The following is a 21,582-nucleotide window of genomic DNA, read 5'->3' on the forward strand; positions in this document are numbered from 1 at the left end:
TTGGTGGCCATGAGAACTCCCTGGCTCTGATCATCAGGGATTCCCAAGGAGGTTCAAACAACTGACGGTCTTCTCTTTGATGGCAACAAATTCCTTAATCCAAAGGGGGATGAGGCCATACATTTCTTGAAGGATCTAGGGCCATTCTGTGCTCCCTGGGCCTCTCGGCCCCAAGAAAGAGGCAAGCAAGACTAGACTTTCGGGCACTATTTCTCTGCTGATTACTATTACCAGCCTCAAGAGACCTCAGTTGCTGAGAAAGTAGAGGTTTCAGCAACAGTGACTGACTCTTTCTCTAGTGCTTCACAATGTCTTTCCCCTGGCATTCAGTTTGACACAGTGGTCATGAGCCTAGCAGAACCTCCAGAGGATCTAGTCACTTCTGCCCCCTGTGGCAACCACCTCTTATTTTTGAGAAATCTGGATTCAGTCATCTCAGACCTGTGGGTCCAAGGAATTGTAACCAAGCCAATTACAATCCCTTCCTACTTCTTATCCCCATTTCTCATCCCTTTTCATGGATCCTTCTCCTAAGATTCTGTTAAAACAGTGGACTCCTACAACTAAGCAGTGGAAGAGGTGATCTTGGTAGTCAGGGGCAAGGGTCTTTATTCCCATTACTTATTCCAGAAAAGGGGATTGGCCTCCCATTCTGGACCTTTGTTTCAACACCTTCATCTGCTGTTTCAATTTCAGGATGGTGACTCTAGCCTCCATAATTCCTTCCACAAGATTGGTTCAGAGCTCTCGACCTGCAGAACTCCTCTATTTTTACAGTAAAGTTATTTCCTGTGGGTAAGATGAATTAGATTCCTGGTAGGAACACCTCATTACCAGTGTGGGATCCTGCCCTTTGGTCTTCCATGGCACTGAGGATGTTCACATCTGCCAAACACCTGGTGGCAGCTCATATAAGGAGACGAGGGATCCAGATCTACCTATATACCTTGAGTGACTGATTCAAGGAAGATCTCCCCCACCTCCAACATGTGACCAATTTAAATAACCTTAAATTTACCATTTGGGGCCTCAAAGTCCAAGAGAAATCCATATACACTCAAAACTTAGCACTCATAGTAGCCATGTTAGATTCCAGGTCAGTGAGAGCTTACCTTACAGAGATTAAGTTGTTCGAGGTTTATCAAGATCACTCAAGAACATTAGCAAGACTGGCCTCTCGGACTCTTGAGACACATGGCCTCATAGAATCTTAGAAATGTAGGGCTGGAAGGGACCTGAAGAGGTCATCAAGTCTAGCCCCTCTGAGGCAGGAGCAAATAAACCTAACCTATCCCTGACCAGTTAATGTCCAACCTGTTCTTAAAAACTATCCAATGGTGGGGATTCCCCAGCCCCCCTTGGAAGCCTGTTCCAGAACTTTTCTGCCCTTTTATAGTTTAATTTTTTCCCCCTGATATCTAACCTAAATCTCCTTTGCTGCAGATTCAGTCCCATTACTTCTTGTCCTACCTTCAGTGGAGAACAATTGATCACCGTCCTCTTTATAACAGCCCTTGCCCTATTCATAGATTACAAGGGCAGAAGAGGCGATTATGATCATCTAGTCGGACCTCAGGTATAACACAGGCAATAGAACTTGCCCCAGAATAATTCCTAGAGCCAAGCTCTTAAAATCAAGATTTGGTTTCTTTTCTAAAAGTCCACCATGACCCATGGTAAATTGTTCCAATTGTTAATTATGTTCACTGTTAAAAATGTACCTTATTTCCAGCCTGAATCTGTCTAGCTTCAACTTACAGCGATTGGATCATGTTAAAACTTTTTTCTGTTAGATTGAAGACCCCATTATTAAATGTTTCCCATGTAGTTACTCTCTAATCAAGACACCCCACCTTCTTTGTAAAGCTAAATAGGTTGAGCTCTTTGAGTCATCACTGAGGCGTGTTTTCACCTCCTTTTAATCATTCTCATGGCTCTTCTCTGAACCCTCTCCAATTTACCACCGTTCTTTAATTGTGACCACCGGAACTGGACATAGTATTCTTGGCTTGCAAATTGAATGAGTCAGCAGTAATCCCTGGATCCTTTTCAGCAGTGGCCCTAGCTATTGCCCTTGACTGCTCATTTCAGCACTAGTGAACTGCTGACTAGCCCTGAAACAATGTGGAATATTTCCGAGGGTCCATCTGGGAGCAGAATCTGTACATCCTACTCCTATTCAGGGCCATACTGTACTTTGCCACCCTTCAAAGCCTAGATTTTTTTTAAAACTTGCGTTCCTTCCTCCTCCTCCTCCCCCCCCCCCCCCCCCCCCCCAGTCTTTCTCGTGTTTGAAGACTGTTCCTATTTCTAAAATCTTTAGGGCAGCTACTTGGAGTTCAGTCCCCACACTTACAATATAGTATTCCTTGGTAGAGGCTGCCGGATTGGATGCCTGCTTTGATAGGGTTGTCTTACAGTCATTATCTAAGTATGAGTCCTATTACCCACCCTGCCAAGGAAACGCCTAACTTTTGGTTTGAGTCCCCAAAAGTGCATCCATGTGGACCAATGTCTGAAAAGGGTTACTTACCATACTGTAACTGGCTCTTGTGTTGTCCACATGGGGTCCACAACACACCCTTCTCCATTACTGTGGATTCCTATTCCTCTGGGATTCTGTATTGGTGAAGGAAGTGGGGAAGATTGGGCCTGCTCTGCTCTTTATCTGGCATGGGGATGCAAGAACATTAGGGTGCACGGGTAGCCTCAGAGGACACTACCGGCTAAAAGAATCTGATCTTGTTTATATCGCAACTTGTTTATATCGGCCACATATGCACCAAGAGCAGAATGGGTGTGCATGACCCATCACGAAGAACCACATTACTAGAAGGTAAGTAACCGTTCTTTTCATAACCTGTATAATGCTAAATGCTGATTAAGGGTAAAACTGTTCTTAATTTGTTTAATCCATTTAAATGTAAAAGTCAAAAATCAAGGCTTCCTATCTTGCTGTGTTTGCCACTCAAGCTGCTTATCCCGGAAAGGACTGTAATGCATGCCCACCTTGCACTAACGTAATTAATCCAAATTTCAGAGCTGGGTGTATAGTTACCTCCACTGGCGGGTGACGCTAACTGTCTTTAAGAATGACAAATTGATTGCTAGAAGGAAAAATGTACTCTTCTGGAACAACCTGTTTAAAACTCCTAGAGAAACAGCTTCCTAATGAAAGAACCTGTTCTCCTTTGTGCAGAAATAATCCACCTAGGAGAAAGGGGAAAGAGCTGGAGCCTCAGCTCATTGAATTTCATAGGAACTTTGGTTAGCATGGAGTGGAAAAGATTCTTCCTATCCAAAATTCCCCTTCTTTCCAAACTACTGCACAGTGCTCTGCGCTGCTGGCCTAGCTGCAGACAAATGCATGGGAGCTCTGTGCTAACTTGTTCGTATTTGGGGACAAAGCTGGCTCATCAGAAACCTTGCTAACACTGTATCCTGTTAGAAACAAAACCTGAACAGTGGGCTACACTTGAATATTCCAGCTCTCTCAATTTCTCCATCTCTGTTAACCATATGCATTATTTCACATTGCAGTTGATTAATGAGGTTTTATGTCATTACAGGGATTTGGTGCAGAGAGAAAGATTCGTCAAGCTGGTGTTATTGACTAACTGATCCATAAAGCACATAACTAAGTACGATCAAGCAGTGGGAGCTGGTGAAGGGTACTGAATATCTCCCTATTCATCCCTTCCAAATTCTAAGAAGCTGTTACACCAGTTTTAACACCTTCCTCATGTTATGTTTAAAAAATTTATGAAACCATTTTAAAATTATGCACAGTTGCATCCTGAAGACTTAAGGTGGCGCCTTATAGTATCACATTTTAGACGCTTTTTGAATGGTGCATTTAACGCAACTGGTAACTGCAAATCTACATTGCCTATGTAAGTGAACATTATAGACAGTTCTACTCTGGTAGACCTTATGAAATTCTGCACTAAAAAGATATATATATACTCTACCTTCATTATTTCTACCAAGGTGTTACTATGCCTTAGCTCTCAGTTGCATTATCTTCCCCTCCACGTGGGAGGCTCACTTCCTGTTTGTTCAGATCTAATTCTGAGGACCATATGAGGGTGGACTATATTAACTTTTTTTTATATAAATCTGTATGAGCATTCAGATAACTTTATTAAGTTGATGGCCAAATGTTACAATGTTGTTTTCATATCTCATTTAAACTTGAGTCCAGGTAGGAAAGTTCTGTTAGATCTCAGTGAAAGTACCTTCCAGAGTAGATCTGTTTTTGTAACTTTCTGCAAATAGTATGTGCAGTGCAGAATTTCAGAAGGATGAGGTGTGCCATCGGTGTGGTAATTTAAATATATAAAACAATGCACAAATTTTGCTGCTGCTTAGAACACTGCAGCTTCTAAACCCAGTTTCTTTTACCGATTTAAATTTAAAAATTGTGCCTGAAGTGAATACATTTTTTTCTTTTTGCAGCCAGCACCCAGTGTACTGTAAAAGAATAAATACTTAGGCTTTCCATAGCTGTATTGAGATTTTCATCAAGGTGAAATAGTTAATGTCTGTGTGCTTTTTTTTTTTTTTTCCCCAGTCACACTTTATCAAGCAAGAAAACTGAATGATTGGTCTAAGTATTACTTTAACCAAAAAGATCAGGAGTTATTTTCTTTGAATAGAGGGCAGTACTGTGTTTTTTTTTTTTCCCTCCATATTACCTCTATTCTCAATTTAGGGTTTTTCTTCTCTGGGAGATGCATTATCTTTGTGAAACAAACATTGCTTTCTCCAATTTTCTGTTAATGGCAAAGAATGGAAATAGAATAAAGTTTTACTGATTTTGAAAAAAAAAATGCCTCCAGTTTTGTCTCAACGTACCCATTCTGTGCTCAAGGTATCTTAATTCCCAAGCCTAATGCTCAGTTAGCCCTCTTATTTCTGCATCAGTGTCCAGCAGTGCCTGCTGGACTTATGAAGGAGGGGTTGGAGCCTCTCACCAGCACCGGGGCGTTCACACGAAGTGGGGCTGTTTAACGCCGGTGCTGTCTGATGCAGTCCCCGCCTGCACACCCGGCAATAGACCTGCCCTCGCGCCAGGCCCTGCAACGCTCCTCAGCCAGGAGCCCCGCCCCCCTGGGCCGGCTGGGCCCCGCCCCCAGGGGCTCTACAGCTTCCGCTGCGCCTGGGCCATGGGGCGCCGAGCGGCGTGCTGCCCTTCCGGCCCCGCCTGATGACGTCAGGGCTGGGAGCCGGAAGGACGGACCCACTTCGCAGGGGCGTTCCGCTTTCTCGGGCCCCGCGGAGCCTGTCGGTTCGCAAGGTGAGAGGCTCCCTGGGCCGTGCCCCGCCCCGCTCCGGACTGGCTGGGCCCGGGGCTGTCACTGGTCCGGACCGCGCGGGACCGGCATCCCGAGCCTGGGTTGGGGGGTTCGGGGCCCCGCAGGGCTCTGTCCGAACTGGGGCCAAGGCCCCGCCGTGTCTGGGAGGGGGGGGGCGGGCTGGCCTTTGCCCCCGCCCCCTGGGGTGGGGGTCCGAGGCCCGGCTCTCCCCCGCCGCCCCGTGTCTCGGGGGGAGCGGGGCCGGGGCCTTCGCCCCACTGACGCGTGTGCTGTGACCGCAGGTTCCCGGGCAGGGCGATGACCGAGTACAAGCTGGTGGTGGTGGGAGCTGGTGGCGTTGGCAAAAGCGCCCTGACCATTCAGCTCATCCAGAACCACTTCGTGGACGAGTACGATCCGACCATAGAGGTGAGTCCCTGCTGCGGGCGGGCGCTCGCTGCCCCGCTGGGGGTGGCAGGCTGGGCGTGGCAGGCTGGGCGCATGGAGGCAAAGCTTGGTCTGTACAATGCTCCTGAAACAGACGTATTTATTCTTCGGGCTGATTTGACGTTCGGTCACTTTTTGCAGGTGGGCTGTGTTTGCACTGCAGCTTCTGAACCCATTCAGGGAAGTGGCATGGCTCAGAAATAACTAACAAGGTTCAAACGCATTTGTAGTTCCTGTAAACTAGTGCAGTAGTACAATCCCTCGCCGAGCTCTCCAGGTGGGGCTGACTTAGGCTGTAATGCACTTCAGTGCAACAGGTTTCATTCACCCTTCTCCACTGTAACATATACACAGATTTATTACTTGGGCTTCCCACGCAATGCCACATTGTACAACCCAGCTAAGTGCTGACAGCATGCTGGACTTCCAAGTTGAGAAGTTCACAGTTGTTATTGGTCTTCATGTTCAGATCTACAAAAAGTTTATTTTGAAGGTCCACTACTCCAGGTAAACCAGACTATGGCCATTTGAGCTGAAGCGGGTCAGTTGCATGTACCTTAATGTACAGCTTATTTGTTTCTGTACATGATGCTTTACAGCGTAGATTGTCATCTCCTCCAGTTTGTCCCACAGAGAGGGAAAGGACAAGGGAGAGTGCTGTCTGATTATGAAACTATTTGGGAAACTAATATATCTATCATGAGGCAAACAATGGGTGTTGTCTGTATAAGTGGTTCAAATATAAGTGGTTGTAGTTTGAGCCTCTTTTGAAGGACTATTTTGAGACACAACTATTGAGTGCACTACAGTACAGGTAGGCACCTGTGTGCATTTCATCCCATATTCATGTATCCTTTATTTGCCTGTATGTGTAATCAATCACTACATGTATTTTCATCATTACTATTTTGCTGAAAGGGGGGGCATCCTCTCCATTGCTCTGTCAGTTGAGTAAGTTCTGTGGGGGAAGAGACCACCTTTTTGTTCTGTAAAAAGAACAGGAGTACTACCAAATTTCTTTTTGCGGATACAGACTAACACGGCTGCTGCTCTGAAACCTTTTTGTTCTGTGTTTGTACGGCCCCTAGCACAATGGCATCTTGGTCCATGACTAAATCTCCTAGTTGCTACAGTGGTACAACTAATAAAAGTAACTATGAGTAGGGTCATAAATCCGGGGGAAGCACATTCCTGTGTCCTACACGGCTGGTTTGATTTGGTTCCCAGGACAGGCTGTCGATGACTTAATGGGGCTTTATTTGGTGCTGGTCTGACCAGGATGATCCTATAGTTAATGCAGTAAAATTATCATTAGTTGTATCATTTGAGTAATGTTTTATGAGGTAAATAGCATTGAATTATTTGTTTTTAGAGGTGAGACATGCATAAAAAATAAAAATAGATGTAAGTATATAAAGCAACCTCCAAATGTTGGACACTTGCTTCTTCTAAAAAGGACATAAACTGGAGAAACCTCTTCTGAGTCATGCTCAATATTAACTTCTTCTTTCTGGGATTCTGTTTGGGGATTATAGAGTCCACTGTATCTAGGGGCATATTCTCCTTGATGCATGGTACAGAGGTACATCATGGGGGCTGTTTTGTAAGATATTCGGGTTTCCTTTGCTGATCTACAGTTTTATAACTTCCTGTAGATATATTCAATGAATCACAGCAGAGGTTCCTCCTCCCCCTACAGCAACAGTGCAGTAGAAGCCAGTATTTTGCCTTTCCAGAGGTGAAAGGCCTTTTTGTCACAAAAGTCCATGCTGTGTTAAGGTCACTAGTAATATACCCTGCACTTGAAATGCTTCCTCAGTTAGAGTTCAAGAGAAAGTGGGGCAAGACATGGCACTGCTGCCAGTTTTAAGCTTTAGACTAGGAGGTGCCTTTAAGACACTCACTAATAGAGTCTGAAGTAAGGGATTGCAGCAGCAGCACTAAGTCTTGTCTTTGTTTTCAAAGTTGTCTTTGTATCTCCCTCAGGATTCATATCGGAAACAGGTAGTTATTGATGGTGAGACCTGTTTGCTAGACATTCTGGATACTGCAGGGCAGGAGGAGTACAGTGCTATGCGAGACCAGTACATGAGAACTGGTGAAGGCTTCCTCTGTGTCTTTGCCATTAATAACAGCAAATCATTTGCTGATATCAATCTCTACAGGTACGTTCTGCTCTACGGGAGGAAGTTTTTCCTAGTTTTATTTTGGAGGGGGAAGGCTGGAGTGGCGCAATCTTCAACTGGCATTGAACATTATTCACCACTGGAATTAGTGGAGACCAAACTTGCAAGACAATCAATGATCTTCAAATAATAAATGCTGGAAAAATTCCATACTGGGTTTCAAAATGCCTTTTAAAATCAGACTCAGTGTTTTAGAGTGGTACATAAATTGTCCACAAATGGAGAATGGAACAGCCACCAAGATAGCGTGTTGAAGATTAGGTGGTATTTCAGTGGCGTAGCATACAGGACAAGACACCTGAAATAGTAGCGAAGGGGGAGCACATCAAGGTGGATGCACTGATGGGGTAAGGAGAGGGACATATTGGTTAATGGGCTAGGGGCTAAGTTCTGTGAGGTCCTTTCCAGCACTAATGTCTGGTTTGTAATAAGATGTCAGTTTAAAACTCAGTTTTTGTACAAGAAAAGCTGGTTTTTAATGTATTCTTTCTCCAGAGAGCAGATTAAGAGAGTGAAAGATTCAGATGATGTGCCAATGGTGCTAGTGGGAAACAAGTGCGACTTGCCCACAAGGACAGTGGATACAAAACAGGCTCAAGAACTAGCTAAGAGCTATGGGATCCCCTTCATTGAGACGTCAGCCAAAACAAGACAGGTGACGAGCTTCCATTCTTCCATTTCTCTCCTTGGTGCTATAAATATGGTAGCAGCCTGGATTCTGTGTGGTACTGATGGCCAGGGGGTGGAGATGGAGATGTGTAAATCACTTTCCCGTTTTTACCTTTGAGTTCAACCGGAACATGCAGAGTAGAACTTTAAGAACATAAGAATGGCCATACTGGGTCAGACCAGAGGTCCATCTAGCCCAGTATCCAGTCTTCCAACAGTGGCCAATGCCAGGTGCCCCAGAGGGAATTAACAGAACAGGTAATTATCCCAGTGATCCAGCCCCTGTTGCCCATTCACAGCTTCTGGCATACAGAGGTTAGGGACACCATCCCTGTCCATCCTGGCTAATAACCATTGATGGACCTATCCTTATCTAGTTCTTTTTTGAACCCTGTTATAGTCTTGGCCTTCACAACATCCTCTGGCAAGGAGTTCCACAGGTTGACTGTATGTTGTGTGAAAAAAACACTTCATTTTGTTTGTTTTAAACCTGTTGCATATTAATTTCATTGGATGACCCTAGCTCTTGTGTTACAAGAAGGAGTAAATAACACTTCCTTATTTACTTTCTCCACACCAGTCATGATTTTATAGACCTTTATCCTATCCCCCTTTAGTCATGTCTCTTCCAAGCTGAAAAGTCCGTCTTATTAATCTCCTCATGTGGCAGCTGTTCTGTACCCCTAATAATTTTTGTTGCCCTTTTCTGAACCTTTTCCAATTCCAATATAACTTTTTTGAGCTGGGGGACCACATCTGCATGCACTACTCAAGATGTGGGCGTACCATTGATTTATATAGAGGCAATATGATATTTTCTGTCTTTATTTAATTTCTTTTGCTCTGGACGATATCAACACCTCAGTGACTTCTCAGGCTCACATTGATGGCCTCAGTAGCTGAATTCTAAAAATGCCAAGTCCTTACCAACCAGATGAGAGTTCAGCCATCCCTCTCTTCTGGAGTAGTTTGTAGTAAGAGCAAATGCTGTTCTTATGAGATTTTGTCCCAAACTGCCACGTTTCCCTTGGCTTCTAATTAAGGCCAGTGTTGAAGCGAAGTCCGTGACATGTCCTCAGAGCGTGTGTGTTTATATAGAGAGCATTCTTCACTTATCACCCTCTGTTCAGTAAGCTCCCCCAAGTCATTGCTCTATCCACATCGTTTTTCAGAATGAATCTGGAAAGGGGCAATAAATTGCTAAGAAATAGTCTGAAAATGAAACTTGAACAGGGAGGCAATTTGCCAAGAAATAACCCCATTTCCTACTGAGGACATAAGCTTCAGAAACCTACCTCCTCCTATAGCTACAGTCAGCCATTGCCTCCATCGTTAGAAGGCGGCTGCTTGTTTACGGTTTTCTCAGAGGGAAAATTATCAAAGTCAAGAATGTAATTGTGGGAAATGTGGGCGTATAGTATTGGTTCCCTGCTGCAATGAATTGTGGGATAAGTTGGCCCCTGATGCTCCTGGCTCCCGGTTGGCTAGGAGCTGCCCTGGAAAGAGGAATGCATTTTGAGTAAGTATGTCAAAGAATACTTTGGCGGAATAGTAAAATGATGGATGGAGTGCAAAGTGATGTCCAAGCACCAGGGGGAGAGAATACCTGACCAGGACTCTTTGCATTCAGGGTGTCGAAGACGCTTTTTACACATTGGTGAGAGAGATCCGCCAATACCGGATGAAAAAGCTCAACAGTAGTGAAGATGGGAATCAAGGCTGTATGGGATTGTCATGCATTGTGATGTGATGAGGTAAGCTGAGATTAAATCTTTCATTTAACTCATATGAATGCATCTATAAGCCTTGGCAAAAGTAGATTATAATGGACCAGTTGCCACAGCCTTTGCTATATTGTAGAACCTGTTGGTTGATGTCCCATAGATTTAACCAGACCTAGAACCAGTTACTTCTCTGAAGTTTGTTTCATCAATTAGGAGCAAAGTTTGAAAGTGAATAGTCTGTTCATGTATCAGAGGGGTAGCCGTGTTAGTCTGGATCTGTAAAAAGCAACAGAGAGTCCTGTGGCACCTTTAAGACTGACAGATGTATTGGAACATAAGCTTTCGTGGATGAATGCCCACTTCGTCGGATGCATGTAATGGCAATTCCCGTCTTTGTGTCCCCTTGCCAGCTGCCTCTGTTCTTTGGGAAACACTGGTTTAATCCAGAGAAGCCCAGCACACACTTCATATTTCCTTATTCTCACACCAATGCCACCCATGATCTTCATAGCTCTAAAATTAGCTTTTGCTTGTGACCTGCGTCTGTACAGCTAACATGGGAAGCACAGCTCTGGGGGGAAAGGGGGGTTTGTAATTGCATCTTCACAGGCAACAGAGGGAGAGCCATGTGCCATTCTTGAGCAGCTCAAACAAAACTGCAGTAATTCAAACAAATGAAGAACGCTGTGATGGAGGGTTAGATTCTTTCCAACAGCTGTTCTGAAAGCATTGCCCTGCTGAATAAAGTGGGTAGGTTACCCCAGTACTCGTTACACAGACACCCTGTCATATCACATGTCCATCATGAAATAGTATAAAAGCTAATCAAAGATGCTTTTCCCTTTTAGCCACCAAGAATACCTGGTTCAGATGTAGCTGGAGGACAAGTCTTGATGCCACTGTAAAGCATCTCACGATGATACCCTGGTGCCAGCCAAGCAGTATAAAGTCCTTTTCTGTGCTCCATCTGAAGAGAACATCTCTGAACAGCTACCTCCTTGCTCGGCTAACTGAGCAGAGAAAGCCGCGTCTGTTGATGCACTTGGGATTTCCTTTTTCTTTTTTTTCCTGGGTAGGTTCAAACAGAAAACTGGTCACAAGAAAAGCGAACTTTAAACACCGAATACTGTGAAAAAGATGACAACATTTTTACCTCTAGAGTAGATGCTAGAAGTGATGTTTGTTTCCTTTGTATCAGATTAAGACCTGGGGAGGAATAGCTCAGGCAGGGAGGGGTAGCTCAGTGGTTTGAGCATTGGCCTGCTAAACCCAGGGTTGTGAGTTCAATCCTTGAGGGGGCCACTTAGGGATCTGGGGCAAAAATCAGTACTTGGTCCTGCTAGTGAAGTCAGGGGGCTGGACTCGATGACCTTTCAGGGTCCCTTCCAGTTCTAGGAGATAGGGTATCTCCATATATTATATTATTATTAAGACCTGCAGGGCTAACTGAGAAATGTCACTAATCACTGACTGGCAGATAATGTCAGAAATGGCTTTGCCACTGTTTCTTAATACTCTGCTACCTGTTCCAGATTGGTATCTGCCCTCTGTGTGCCCCACACAGCCTACTCACAGCACACCATTGTGTCATGCCGTTTACTCCGATCCTCTATCTTTCTGTAATAAAAAGGAGAGATCTTTGTTAATTAAGTGCCTGCTTGCAAAGGAGCTTTAGGGCTTTTCCCCACTGTCAAACTGAAGGAATTATCAAGGATTCAGGTTCCCTTGAGAGCTGGTGCACTTGTAAATTATCATGTCTTTGTGAAATGCACATGGTCAATTTATTTGCGTTACTGGACTCTGCCTCTTCATCTAGAGAAAATTCCCGGCTGGAAGCTCCAGTAGACATGTGGGAGGAGTTCTCCATGTCTAAGGAGCACAAGGCGATGGATCTATTTTCTGTTCTGTTTTAGTGGGTAGACTCACGTACATTCCCTCTAGCTTTGTCACTGTGCCAGGGCTTCCTTCATCTCCAGGTAGGACCAAACTAATCAGCTGCTCTTGTTAATGTTGGTTGGAAATATATGTGATCTGCTACTTGACAGGTAACCACACCAGTGGATTTTACCGGTTTGGGTGACTATTCATTGTTCAGATTTGTCTAGAACTTGCAATTCTATTTTAAAATGATTTGCCTCATCACCAAACTTCAAATAAAGCCTCTGTCAAATGAATCTCTGAGAAGAGTAGCTGGAGGACATTCTCAATGGGGAAGGAGTCTTGGATTTCTGACTGGCTTGCACAGTGTGTAGTGTTTGCTCCAGACTGCAGTGCATGCAGTCCCTCCAAAAGTGGGGGAGAAGCTAGCGATAAAATATAGCACAGAATACTGATCTAGCTTCTGATTATGTCTGACTTCAGAATCATCTGTGGCAGGGGTTGGCAGAATGAGGAAGGAAATTCAGTGATCAGCATAGAGAAGTTTTCTTGGTTTGCTGATGGGATTTTGGTGCTTGTTCTACCCCCAGCAGAGTATGACCGAATCCTTGCACAAATCATGGAGATTCTTCCTGGAGCAAGATACCATTTGCTAGTTGGCATGAACTAGGCCTTACAAGTAAGGGCACTCTTGTAATACTCTCCCAGTTATACAACCCTGTGGTATGTTGGGTCCTTCACTAGCCAACGTACCATTGGAATTGGACTCTGTGACCAGATGAGCTAAAGTAGCATATTTCAAAACCAGTCGTCGTCGTCATCATCGTGATAAATCCCAAAGGGACATGGCCTCCTTGCAGATCAAGTGCCTCCTGGATCAGTCTCTGGATAGGACCTTAAGGTGGTCTGGCTGGATGTTCAGTTTAGGTCTATCACTGGCAATTTTATCACACCATTAAAATTTTGGGCACCCACATGATCTCTGGCCATCTAGCAGCATTCCTTAGTAAATGTGCTTCAGAATTAGTTGTTTTTTCATACTAATAATATGTCCATATCAAGAAAGCTTCTGGAAAAAAAACAGTGCTGAAGGACGTGGTTGCTGGGTTCAGCTTCAAATGTCTTTGTTTCTGATCTTGTTCTGCTATTTGATACGGAACAGCCGATGAAGACGATGAGAATTGAAAATGTCATGCCTATGTTCTTCAGCCTTCCTCAGCACCCATGTTTCACTTCCGTACAACCGAGTTGATATAACCATGGTTCTATGGATCCACAGCTTTGTAGCAAGCTCGACATTATGATATCCTCACAGCGGCCACTGAAGGGCCTGAAATGTGACGTCACGTTCTGCTGTACAAGTGTCCACATCTTTCAAGCATCCTCCAGCACTGTCAGTGACGCTGCCCAATTATCTGACAGCTCCCATCTTTTCAGTATCTCATCCAAACAAATTAATAGTAAACTGGTTGTAATCTGGAGCTGGAGGTTGCTTGATGGTAATGGCCAGGGACCTAATTTTATCTGGATTAATAACCAGACCAATGCCTGCTACTTCTCGCCTGACCAGATCAGCCATCAGCTGTAGATGCACCAGACTGAGCCAACAAGACAATGTCATCTCCGTATTCAAGATCTCGGAGCGCAGTGGTGTTCAGCTCAACGTCACCAACAGCTGCCGCCTCAAGCTTATCCATCAACCAATAGTGCCGAAACGGAACAACAATCATGACCGAACACAGCCTTGCCAAACTCCTGTGGAGCTAGGAAACCAAGCTGTGTATCTGCCATTAACTCAAATGCAGCTTTCCTTTCCATTATAGAGCTCTTCTGTCAATGACACTATCTTCCTAGGGATGATAAATCACTTCATCAGATCCCACACACTTACTTGAGGCATTGAATCAAAGGCCTGACAGAAGCCTATACAAAGTGTTGTTCAGGGCTTATTAAAGTCAGACACCTTCTCAAAAACCCGTCTGAAGGTAAAGATCTGGTTGACAGTGGAAAAGCTAGGTCTAGAGCTGTAGGGAGTATCCCTGCCTTTGCCATGCAGTCCATTGTTGATTCCAAAGCAAAGTGTGGTTCCAAATCCCATCCAACCTGATAGTGTGTTGGCTCTAGGAAGAGCAGTTGGTGTATAACTGACAGAGGGAGCTCAGAGCCCTAACATGGACCCCACACAGATAGCGGCTGGTGAGGGTTTTGTTTCAGCTTGCTGATAGCAGGATCATAGATTTTACTTTGAGATTTCCTCCTCCAATTAGAAAATGTTGAGAGATAAAGTTAGCCCTTTAATGATTCTTCCATAATCAGCTACATGCCTGCTCCTCCTCCTCAAATGCAGAGGGGAATGCTACTCTAATTACTGTATACCCCCAAATAATCATTGGTGACATTATAATCAAGTGTAGTTCCTAAAATAACTTTGCTTTTGGCTGGTGTGAAAGTGATACCTTATTTCAGAGTAAAATCTCTGTACATAAAACATTAGCTTCCAATGATACGCACATGTGCGCAGGGAAGGGCAGTATTATGGAGAGAGCTGCTTCAGATCTGCATGTTGGATTCTTGACTAGGGGTCCTTTTGTCTTGTGATTTCTTGATCCCACTGTTTGAAGTCACAGGTCCCTCCTTACGGGGACAGGTCCAAGAAAACCCTTGGTAGTAAAACGTTTACTGTCTTGTCTGTCAGTAACTGGAAATGTGTACATTTTCTTATGTGACAAGATGTAGTTCTTGATTTGCAAAAACATTCCTAAAACCTTGTGCTGGTGGTTGGTTATGTGTCCGGGGTCGGCAGGAGGACACGAGAATTGTGAGTCTGACACAATGTGTTGTCTGCTTTCTCTAAGCAACCATGATTGTGTTCTGAGGTGGCCCTATTGTGAGGACTTTGGGTCTTGTGTCTTGCATCTGCTCAGGTTATTGAAAGTAAGAACCCACCTGGAAAGATCGTGGGGATGCCCTGTGCAGGAGAGGCAGGTGTCTCTGGCCGCTAAGATTCTTTTAGCCAGGTCTGTGCAAATTTTGTAGATTACCTGGAAATGTGAACTATTTTCTTCTGCCAGACTGTGTGGGAAAAGGGACGAGTGCAGTGTTTAAGGGATCTCTTTAGAAAGTGTGCTGTCAGAGCACACTCACAGGAAAGTATTAAATCTTGTTCCTTTACAGCTGGTATTTGATGTTTAAAGGTCATGAGTTCAACCATATGAAGATTAAATATCCTATTTGGCTGGGTCTGCAGCATGTTAACTAGCTGAAAGTGCATCTGAGATGTGTTCTCCCTGTTAAAACAGTGTAACACATGCTATTTGTTGTTAAAAACACACTAACTATGACTCCAGCTTCTGGGAAGCTCTGGAGTTAATGTTTGAGCTTGCAAACTCTATCTACTTTTTCTATAGCCCCCCTAAGTAGAACCCTTCCTGTTGGGAAATACCAAATTGTAAAGTTAATGAGACTGGACAAGGGTTGTGTAATGTGGATTTTACTCTAGGATCCTTGGACAGGGGATTCAGTGGGAGGTTCTGTAGGACTCTCCCAAGGGTTGACCTTCACAGTCTCTGTATCATATGAGTTTAGAAACAGCTATAGTTAAAGCAGTTCAATCCTCTAGTGTGGCCACAAATATCCCAGTGTGCTGGTGTATGTGTACAGGAATAAGCTGTACTGATAACTGCAAAGAAAGAGTAACTAGTAATTGGAGCAAGGTCTCAAGTGGGGTTTCACAGGGATCTGGTCTGGATCCGGTGGTGGTTAACATAGAATCATAGAACTGGAAGGGACCTCGAGAGGTCATTTAGTCCAGTCCCCTGCACTCAAGGCAGCACTATGTATTATCTAGACCAGTGCTTCTCAACCTGCGGCCCAATTAGCACAGAGCTGTGGTCCATGTGACATCCTCAGGGCCATATAAGTAGTAGTGGATGCAGCCCACAATGGTAAATAGGTTGAGAACTACTGATCTAGACCATCCCCGACAGGTGTTTGTGTAACCGGTTCTTAAAAATCTCCAACGACGGAAGGTTCCACAGCCTCCCTAGGCAATTTATTCCAGCACTTAACTACATGACAGGAAGATTTTCCTAATGTCCATCCTAAACCCCCCTTGCTGCAATTTAAGCCAACTGCTTCTTGTCCTACCCTCAGAGGTTATGGAGAACAATTTTTCTACCTCCTCCTCGTAACAACCTTTTATGTACTTGAAAACTGTTATAATGTCCCCTCTTGGTCTTCTCTTCTCCAGACTAAACAAACCCAATTTTTTCAATCTTCCCTCATAGGTCATGTTTTCTAGACCTTTAATAAATTTTTTTGTTCTTCTCTGAACTTTCTCCAATTTGTCCACATCTTTCCTGAAATGTGGCACCCAGAATTGGACACAGTACTCCAGTTGAGGCCTAATCCGCACGGAGTAAAGTGGAACGTCTTTATTACAGACCTGGATATAGGAATAAAGAGCATACTGATCACATTTGTAGATGACACAACGAGGGGGGGGATTTGCCAACACTTTGGAGGATAGAGCTAAAATTCAGAGGGATCTTGATAAATTGGAGAACTAGGCTATAAACAACAAAATGAAATTCAACAGATAAATGTAAGGTACTACATTTATAGAAGAAAAAGCAAATGCACAAATACAGAATGGGGGATAACTGGCTTGGCAGTAGCACTGCGGAGAAGGACCTGGGAGTTGTGGTGGATCACAACCTCAACATGAGTCAGCAGTAGGATGCCGTTGCAAAAAAAGCAAATGCTGTTTTAGGTTGTATTAACAGAGGAATCCAAGTCACGGGAGGTGATAGTACTGCTCTACTCGGCGCTGGTGAGGCCTCAGCTGGAGTAGTGTGTCTAGTTTTGGTCAACAATGTATAGAAAGGATGTAGAGAAACTGGAAAGGATCCAGAGGTGAGTGACAAAGATGATCAAAAGGATGAATTGCAAGCCATATGACCAAAGGCTGAAGGAACTGGGTATGTTTAGTTTGGAAAAGAGGAGATAAAGGGGGGACATGATAGCGCTCTTCAAATACTTGAAAGGCTGCCATAAAAAAAGATGGAGAAAAGTTGTTCTCTCTTGCTACCCAGAAGGCATGACAAGAGGTAATGGGTTCAAACTACAGCATAGCAAATTTAGATTAAATCTCAGGGAAAAACTTCTTAATTGTAATAACAGTAGGACAGGGGAACAGACTGGCGAGGGAGGTAGTGGAAGCTCCTTTGCTGGAGGTATTCAAAGAGAGGCTGGAGCCATCTGTCTTGGATGGTTTAGACCCAACAAATCCTGCTTCTTGGCAGGGGGCTAGACTAGATGACCCTTGTGGTTCCTTCTAATCTATGATTCTAAAATTCGATAACAAGCTCCAGTATAACGGCATCCACACTAGGGGTTGCACGTATTAACTATATGTATTCCTAAACCAGTATTGTTAAAGTGGTTCAAAAACTGTGGCTAAGACCAGTGTGAGGCAACTGACTGTACTTTGCCTCCTAGCTATATTTAACTGTAATCACCTTCATAGAAAGGCCATTAACTCTAACAGCCCCCAGTGCACTCAGGTCTCAGGCACACCACACCAGAGTACATAAGATCTCAAGAGCCCTCTTCCCTGTGTGTTATAACACCTGAAGTGGTGTTGTGACAGGTGCTTTTCTCACCTCAGGAATGTCTGCCTTAATCTATTATTCAGCTGAGCGCCATAAGCCAAACTGAGCACATCCCTCCCTCGTTCACTCAGGGTAACCTGCTGTAGGAGGCTCGTTCTCTCCCAGTCCAGAGACTTAGAGTGACAGGCTTGATCAGGGAAATGCATGTTTGGGCAAAAGTCTGTGGCAGGCAAATTGGAGAGACTGTAGATGAGATGGTCAAGTGCAAGCCCAAACTCACTTGGGAGCTAGTTCGTCTGTGTGCTTAGCTCTTACCTAGTATTGCATTCTGTACCATTGCCTCTGCAGCATGAGAGCAGGCCCTTGAGCTATGTCCCTCTGTTGGTGGAAGGCTTCTTCTCTTCTCCTTGCTCTTCTGTTTTGTTTGTTCTCCTTGGTTCTGTTGTCTGGGTCACATCAGGTCATTTCCTAGGTCCTGATCCAAAGCCCAGAAAAGTCCATGGAAAGACTCTCATTGATTTCACTGGGCTTTGAATCGGACCCATTGTACATGGGCTCTCATACTCCATATTGCTCAGTGGTGATCTCCTGCCAGGATAAGTCTGATCTATCTAAGGGCTTTCTAGCGGTTCACTCCTCTTAGCATCAGCACTGACACCATAGCTCTGTTACTACAAACATCAAATCTAAACCAGGTGTGTGGTCATGATGAAACTGGACTCATCCTTATGCACTCTCATTTCTTCTTCTTTCTCTTCTCCCTCCTCCTTTGCATATGTTGCTACCCCATGGGGTGATCTCAATAAAACTCGCAGCAAACATATTTACCTTCCAAGTGTTTCATGGCTGAGCTGTATGTTTGCTGTTCTGATTGTTCTCCATAAATCCTTTCTGGTACTGCAAGCTAGTTGACTGATTCTAACACCCATTAAGAATAAGGTTGCTGTATCCTCCATGCACAACATCCATTACAGAGTGTAATGTGTTTACTGGTTTTGAGTTGATTTGGGAGAGAGCTAAATGGGGAAAATCTAAGCATATAGCGTGAAACCAGCACAGCACTCATCTTGCTGGTTAATGCTTTTGTCTGCTGGGATTTGTCAAGCTACAAAACCTGATTTATTATTTTTAAAACATATTTTACATTGGGTTTGCATATACATAGCTGTGGCCAAATCTCCGTCAGTGTGTCGTCGGCCACTTGTAAGAGTTCTGTGTGTAGTGGGGGTGGGACTCAAACCCAGGAATTTTTTAAGGCTAGTTGGGAAGCGAGGGGGCCACAAATCCAAATACAAACAATATTTTAATGTAATTTCTTTTTTTAAGTTAGTCAGTTTAGAGCGTATCAGAGGGGTAGCCGTGTTAGTCTGGATCTGTAAAAAGCAACAAAGAGTCCTGTGACACCTTATAGACTAACAAACATATTGGAGCATAAGCTTTCGTGGGTGAATACCCACTTTGTTTGATGTCACGTGTCTGACAAAGTGGGTATTCACCCACGAAAGCTTATGCTCCAATACGTCTGTTAGTCTATAAGGTGCCACTGGACTCTTCATTGCTTTTTTCAGTTGAGAGGTCTTCCAATGTGAACGTCCACTGTCTGTTAGTGCACAGTAGCCTGGAAGTGAAACTCGCAATGCTACTTTCACTGTCTCAGCTGAGAGAAACAAAGACACAAGCAGCATAAATGAGACCAAGAAAATGAGATTATTTTTTAAAGGTAATCTTTGGTTAATAATCTCAAGTGATGGTAACAGAGGAAAGATATTTTTTTAAATACATGATTTTTATATCCTGACTACCCTTGTATCCCTTTAACCAGATAGCAAAGTGGTGACTAGCACAATATTGCTTTAACATCCCCCCCTGCTAATGTTTAAGAAAGTTCAATATGTATTATTCTCACTGTTCATTCTACTGTTTGTAATAGAATTCAGGTATTTACAAAGGGTAGATTTGGTTTCAAGTAATTTCTGGGCTCTTTGGTGTTTCAGTTGTATTCACATGACACTCCACATGCCTTTGGACTGCCAAACCCAGATGAAAATGGTAATGTGCAATCTGCGGGATAGATGGGAACTGTCGGGAGTCTGTATCCTGGATCAAAGGGCTACTTTATGTTCCGTTTTCAATAGACTCTCATTGATTTAAATTTAAAGTCAGTTATTTTGCTTATAAAATTATTTTTTAAAAGAATAATCCTGTGAAATCTTTGGTTATTTATATGTGTTGGGGATCATTAACTGGGGAAGGGTACCCACGCTTTACTGCAGCATGCTCACTGGACAGTGCTGGCCATCCTTTCTCTGCAAGAATTGTAGATTTCTTGAACAATTCCTCAAATTGTCATCACTGTCTCTCAGCATCAGCAGTAGCCACACACATACATCTGTGAGCTATATGGGGGACTGAAACTGCTACAAGGGACCAATACTATTCTTGGTGGCCACTATCCTGAAACAGGACACTTCCTACAAGTGTGAAAAATATTTGCATACCTCCTGTTCATTCTCTGCTGATCAGTGTCCCTGATGCAAAATCAGTTGTACTGGGGAAAATTCCATCTTCAATTCTTGTTCTATAATAGCTTTTGCAATTGTTCAGTCTTTGAGTTAATAAATTCTATGGCGTCAGGTTTTCTGCATCCAGTGGGTTGCAAGTGCTCTTTTAGGACCATTAGACCACGTGTATGTTTCTCTTTGCCATCATGTTGCTGCAATTTGGTGGTGGACAGAATCTAGACTGTTCCTTAAATGTTAAAAAGGAACAATACTATGGAGTTTGTAGTCACAGAATGCTTCACAATTTGAAATGATAGTGAATAAAAAGAACACTGATGTTAAACAATCCGGATTAATAGATTTTAATGTTAGAAAGGAACCATTGTGATGTAGTTTGACTCTTGTATATTGCAGGGCAAAGAGTTTCACCCAGTGAATCTGGCAGTGAAGAGAATTCATTTTCCCTCCTACATAAGTGACCCCATCAAGCCCAATAACTTGTGGTTGAACTAGAGTATCTTTTAGGAAGTCATTCAACCTTGTTTTAAAGAGTCCAACTGATGGGGAATTGAGAATCTTTGCTGTTTTAAAAAAAAATTACCTCCATTCCAATTTGAATTTTTGTAACTTCAATGTCTACGCGTATGAACTCTATGCGTGAAACCAAGTAGCGTGAATCACTGAAACCACAGTATCACAGACAAGTGAGACAAGTCTGAACTCTGATTAGGTTTTTATGCCATATTTGTCACTGCTGCCAGAGTGCTGGTGTGGTGTTCAATTTTCAAAGAAACTTAAGCCATTATTTAAATGTTGACAGTTCTCAGCTCTGTACAGCCACTCTGAGGAGCTCCCCATCTAAATGCACCCCAAACCTCTCTGGTCATGCAGAAGAAGACTGTCTTAAAACATTTATTTTTCCATCTTTAGGAATCACATTTGTGAGCTTTGTGGAGGATTGGAGTCTACTGCTCTCCCTCCATACACTTACTGTTCACCGCAATTCCTGAGAGAGCTATACCTTAACAGAGTGTTAAAGTCAAGGTGGGCTGTGAAGACATGGATGGAGGAAGCTGCCTCTTTCAAGTGGGATTAAGTGCCATGCTGCCTTCTGGTGCAAGCCTTTGCTTCGCACCAGACTGAAATCCCATCTGCCAGGTGGTGGCCGCTGCATGTAAGGAGTGTGCTGGTTTCCAGTTCTTTCTGGGCAATGGACTTCTGCCAGTTTTTGCTGCTAACTCCAGCCAGCCCTGTAGCCTTCAAGGTCA

At 43.7% G+C, this 21,582-nt stretch overlaps 2 protein-coding genes across 5 annotated transcripts in view; both read left to right on the plus strand.

Annotated features, from left to right (window-relative positions):
* Positions 1-4,587, plus strand: part of CSDE1 (cold shock domain containing E1) — a 43,433-nt gene extending 38,846 nt beyond the window's left edge. For all 4 annotated transcript variants that reach the window (XM_054028439.1, XM_054028440.1, XM_054028443.1 and 1 more), the window contains one exon: positions 3,570-4,587. In XM_054028439.1, the coding sequence (XP_053884414.1) occupies positions 3,570-3,617 (48 nt within the window). In that variant the 3' untranslated portion in view covers positions 3,618-4,587. The remainder of the gene's footprint in view (positions 1-3,569) is intronic.
* Positions 4,588-5,223: 636 nt separating this feature from the next.
* Positions 5,224-11,969, plus strand: NRAS (NRAS proto-oncogene, GTPase). The gene is made up of 6 exons (XM_054026347.1): positions 5,224-5,299; positions 5,600-5,726; positions 7,731-7,909; positions 8,426-8,585; positions 10,230-10,353; positions 11,172-11,969. The coding sequence occupies exons 2-5, from the start codon at positions 5,616-5,618 to the stop codon at positions 10,347-10,349; spliced, it is 570 nt and encodes a 189-aa protein (XP_053882322.1). The 5' UTR covers positions 5,224-5,299; positions 5,600-5,615; the 3' UTR covers positions 10,350-10,353; positions 11,172-11,969.
* The last annotated feature ends 9,613 nt before the right edge of the window (positions 11,970-21,582 follow it).

This window comes from Malaclemys terrapin, chromosome 4 (genome assembly GCF_027887155.1).
Source record: "Malaclemys terrapin pileata isolate rMalTer1 chromosome 4, rMalTer1.hap1, whole genome shotgun sequence".
In the NCBI taxonomy this organism is placed as follows: domain Eukaryota; kingdom Metazoa; phylum Chordata; order Testudines; family Emydidae; genus Malaclemys; species Malaclemys terrapin.

Coding starts and splice junctions, on each gene's coding strand:
- NRAS (XM_054026347.1), top strand. CDS start 5,616: ATGACCGAGTACAAGCTGGTGGTGGTGGGAGCTGGTGGCGTTGGCAAA. Junction 7,910..8,425: donor GCTGATATCAATCTCTACAG/GTACGTTCTGCT, acceptor TTCTTTCTCCAG/AGAGCAGATTAAGAGAGTGA. Junction 8,586..10,229: donor CGTCAGCCAAAACAAGACAG/GTGACGAGCTTC, acceptor CTTTGCATTCAG/GGTGTCGAAGACGCTTTTTA.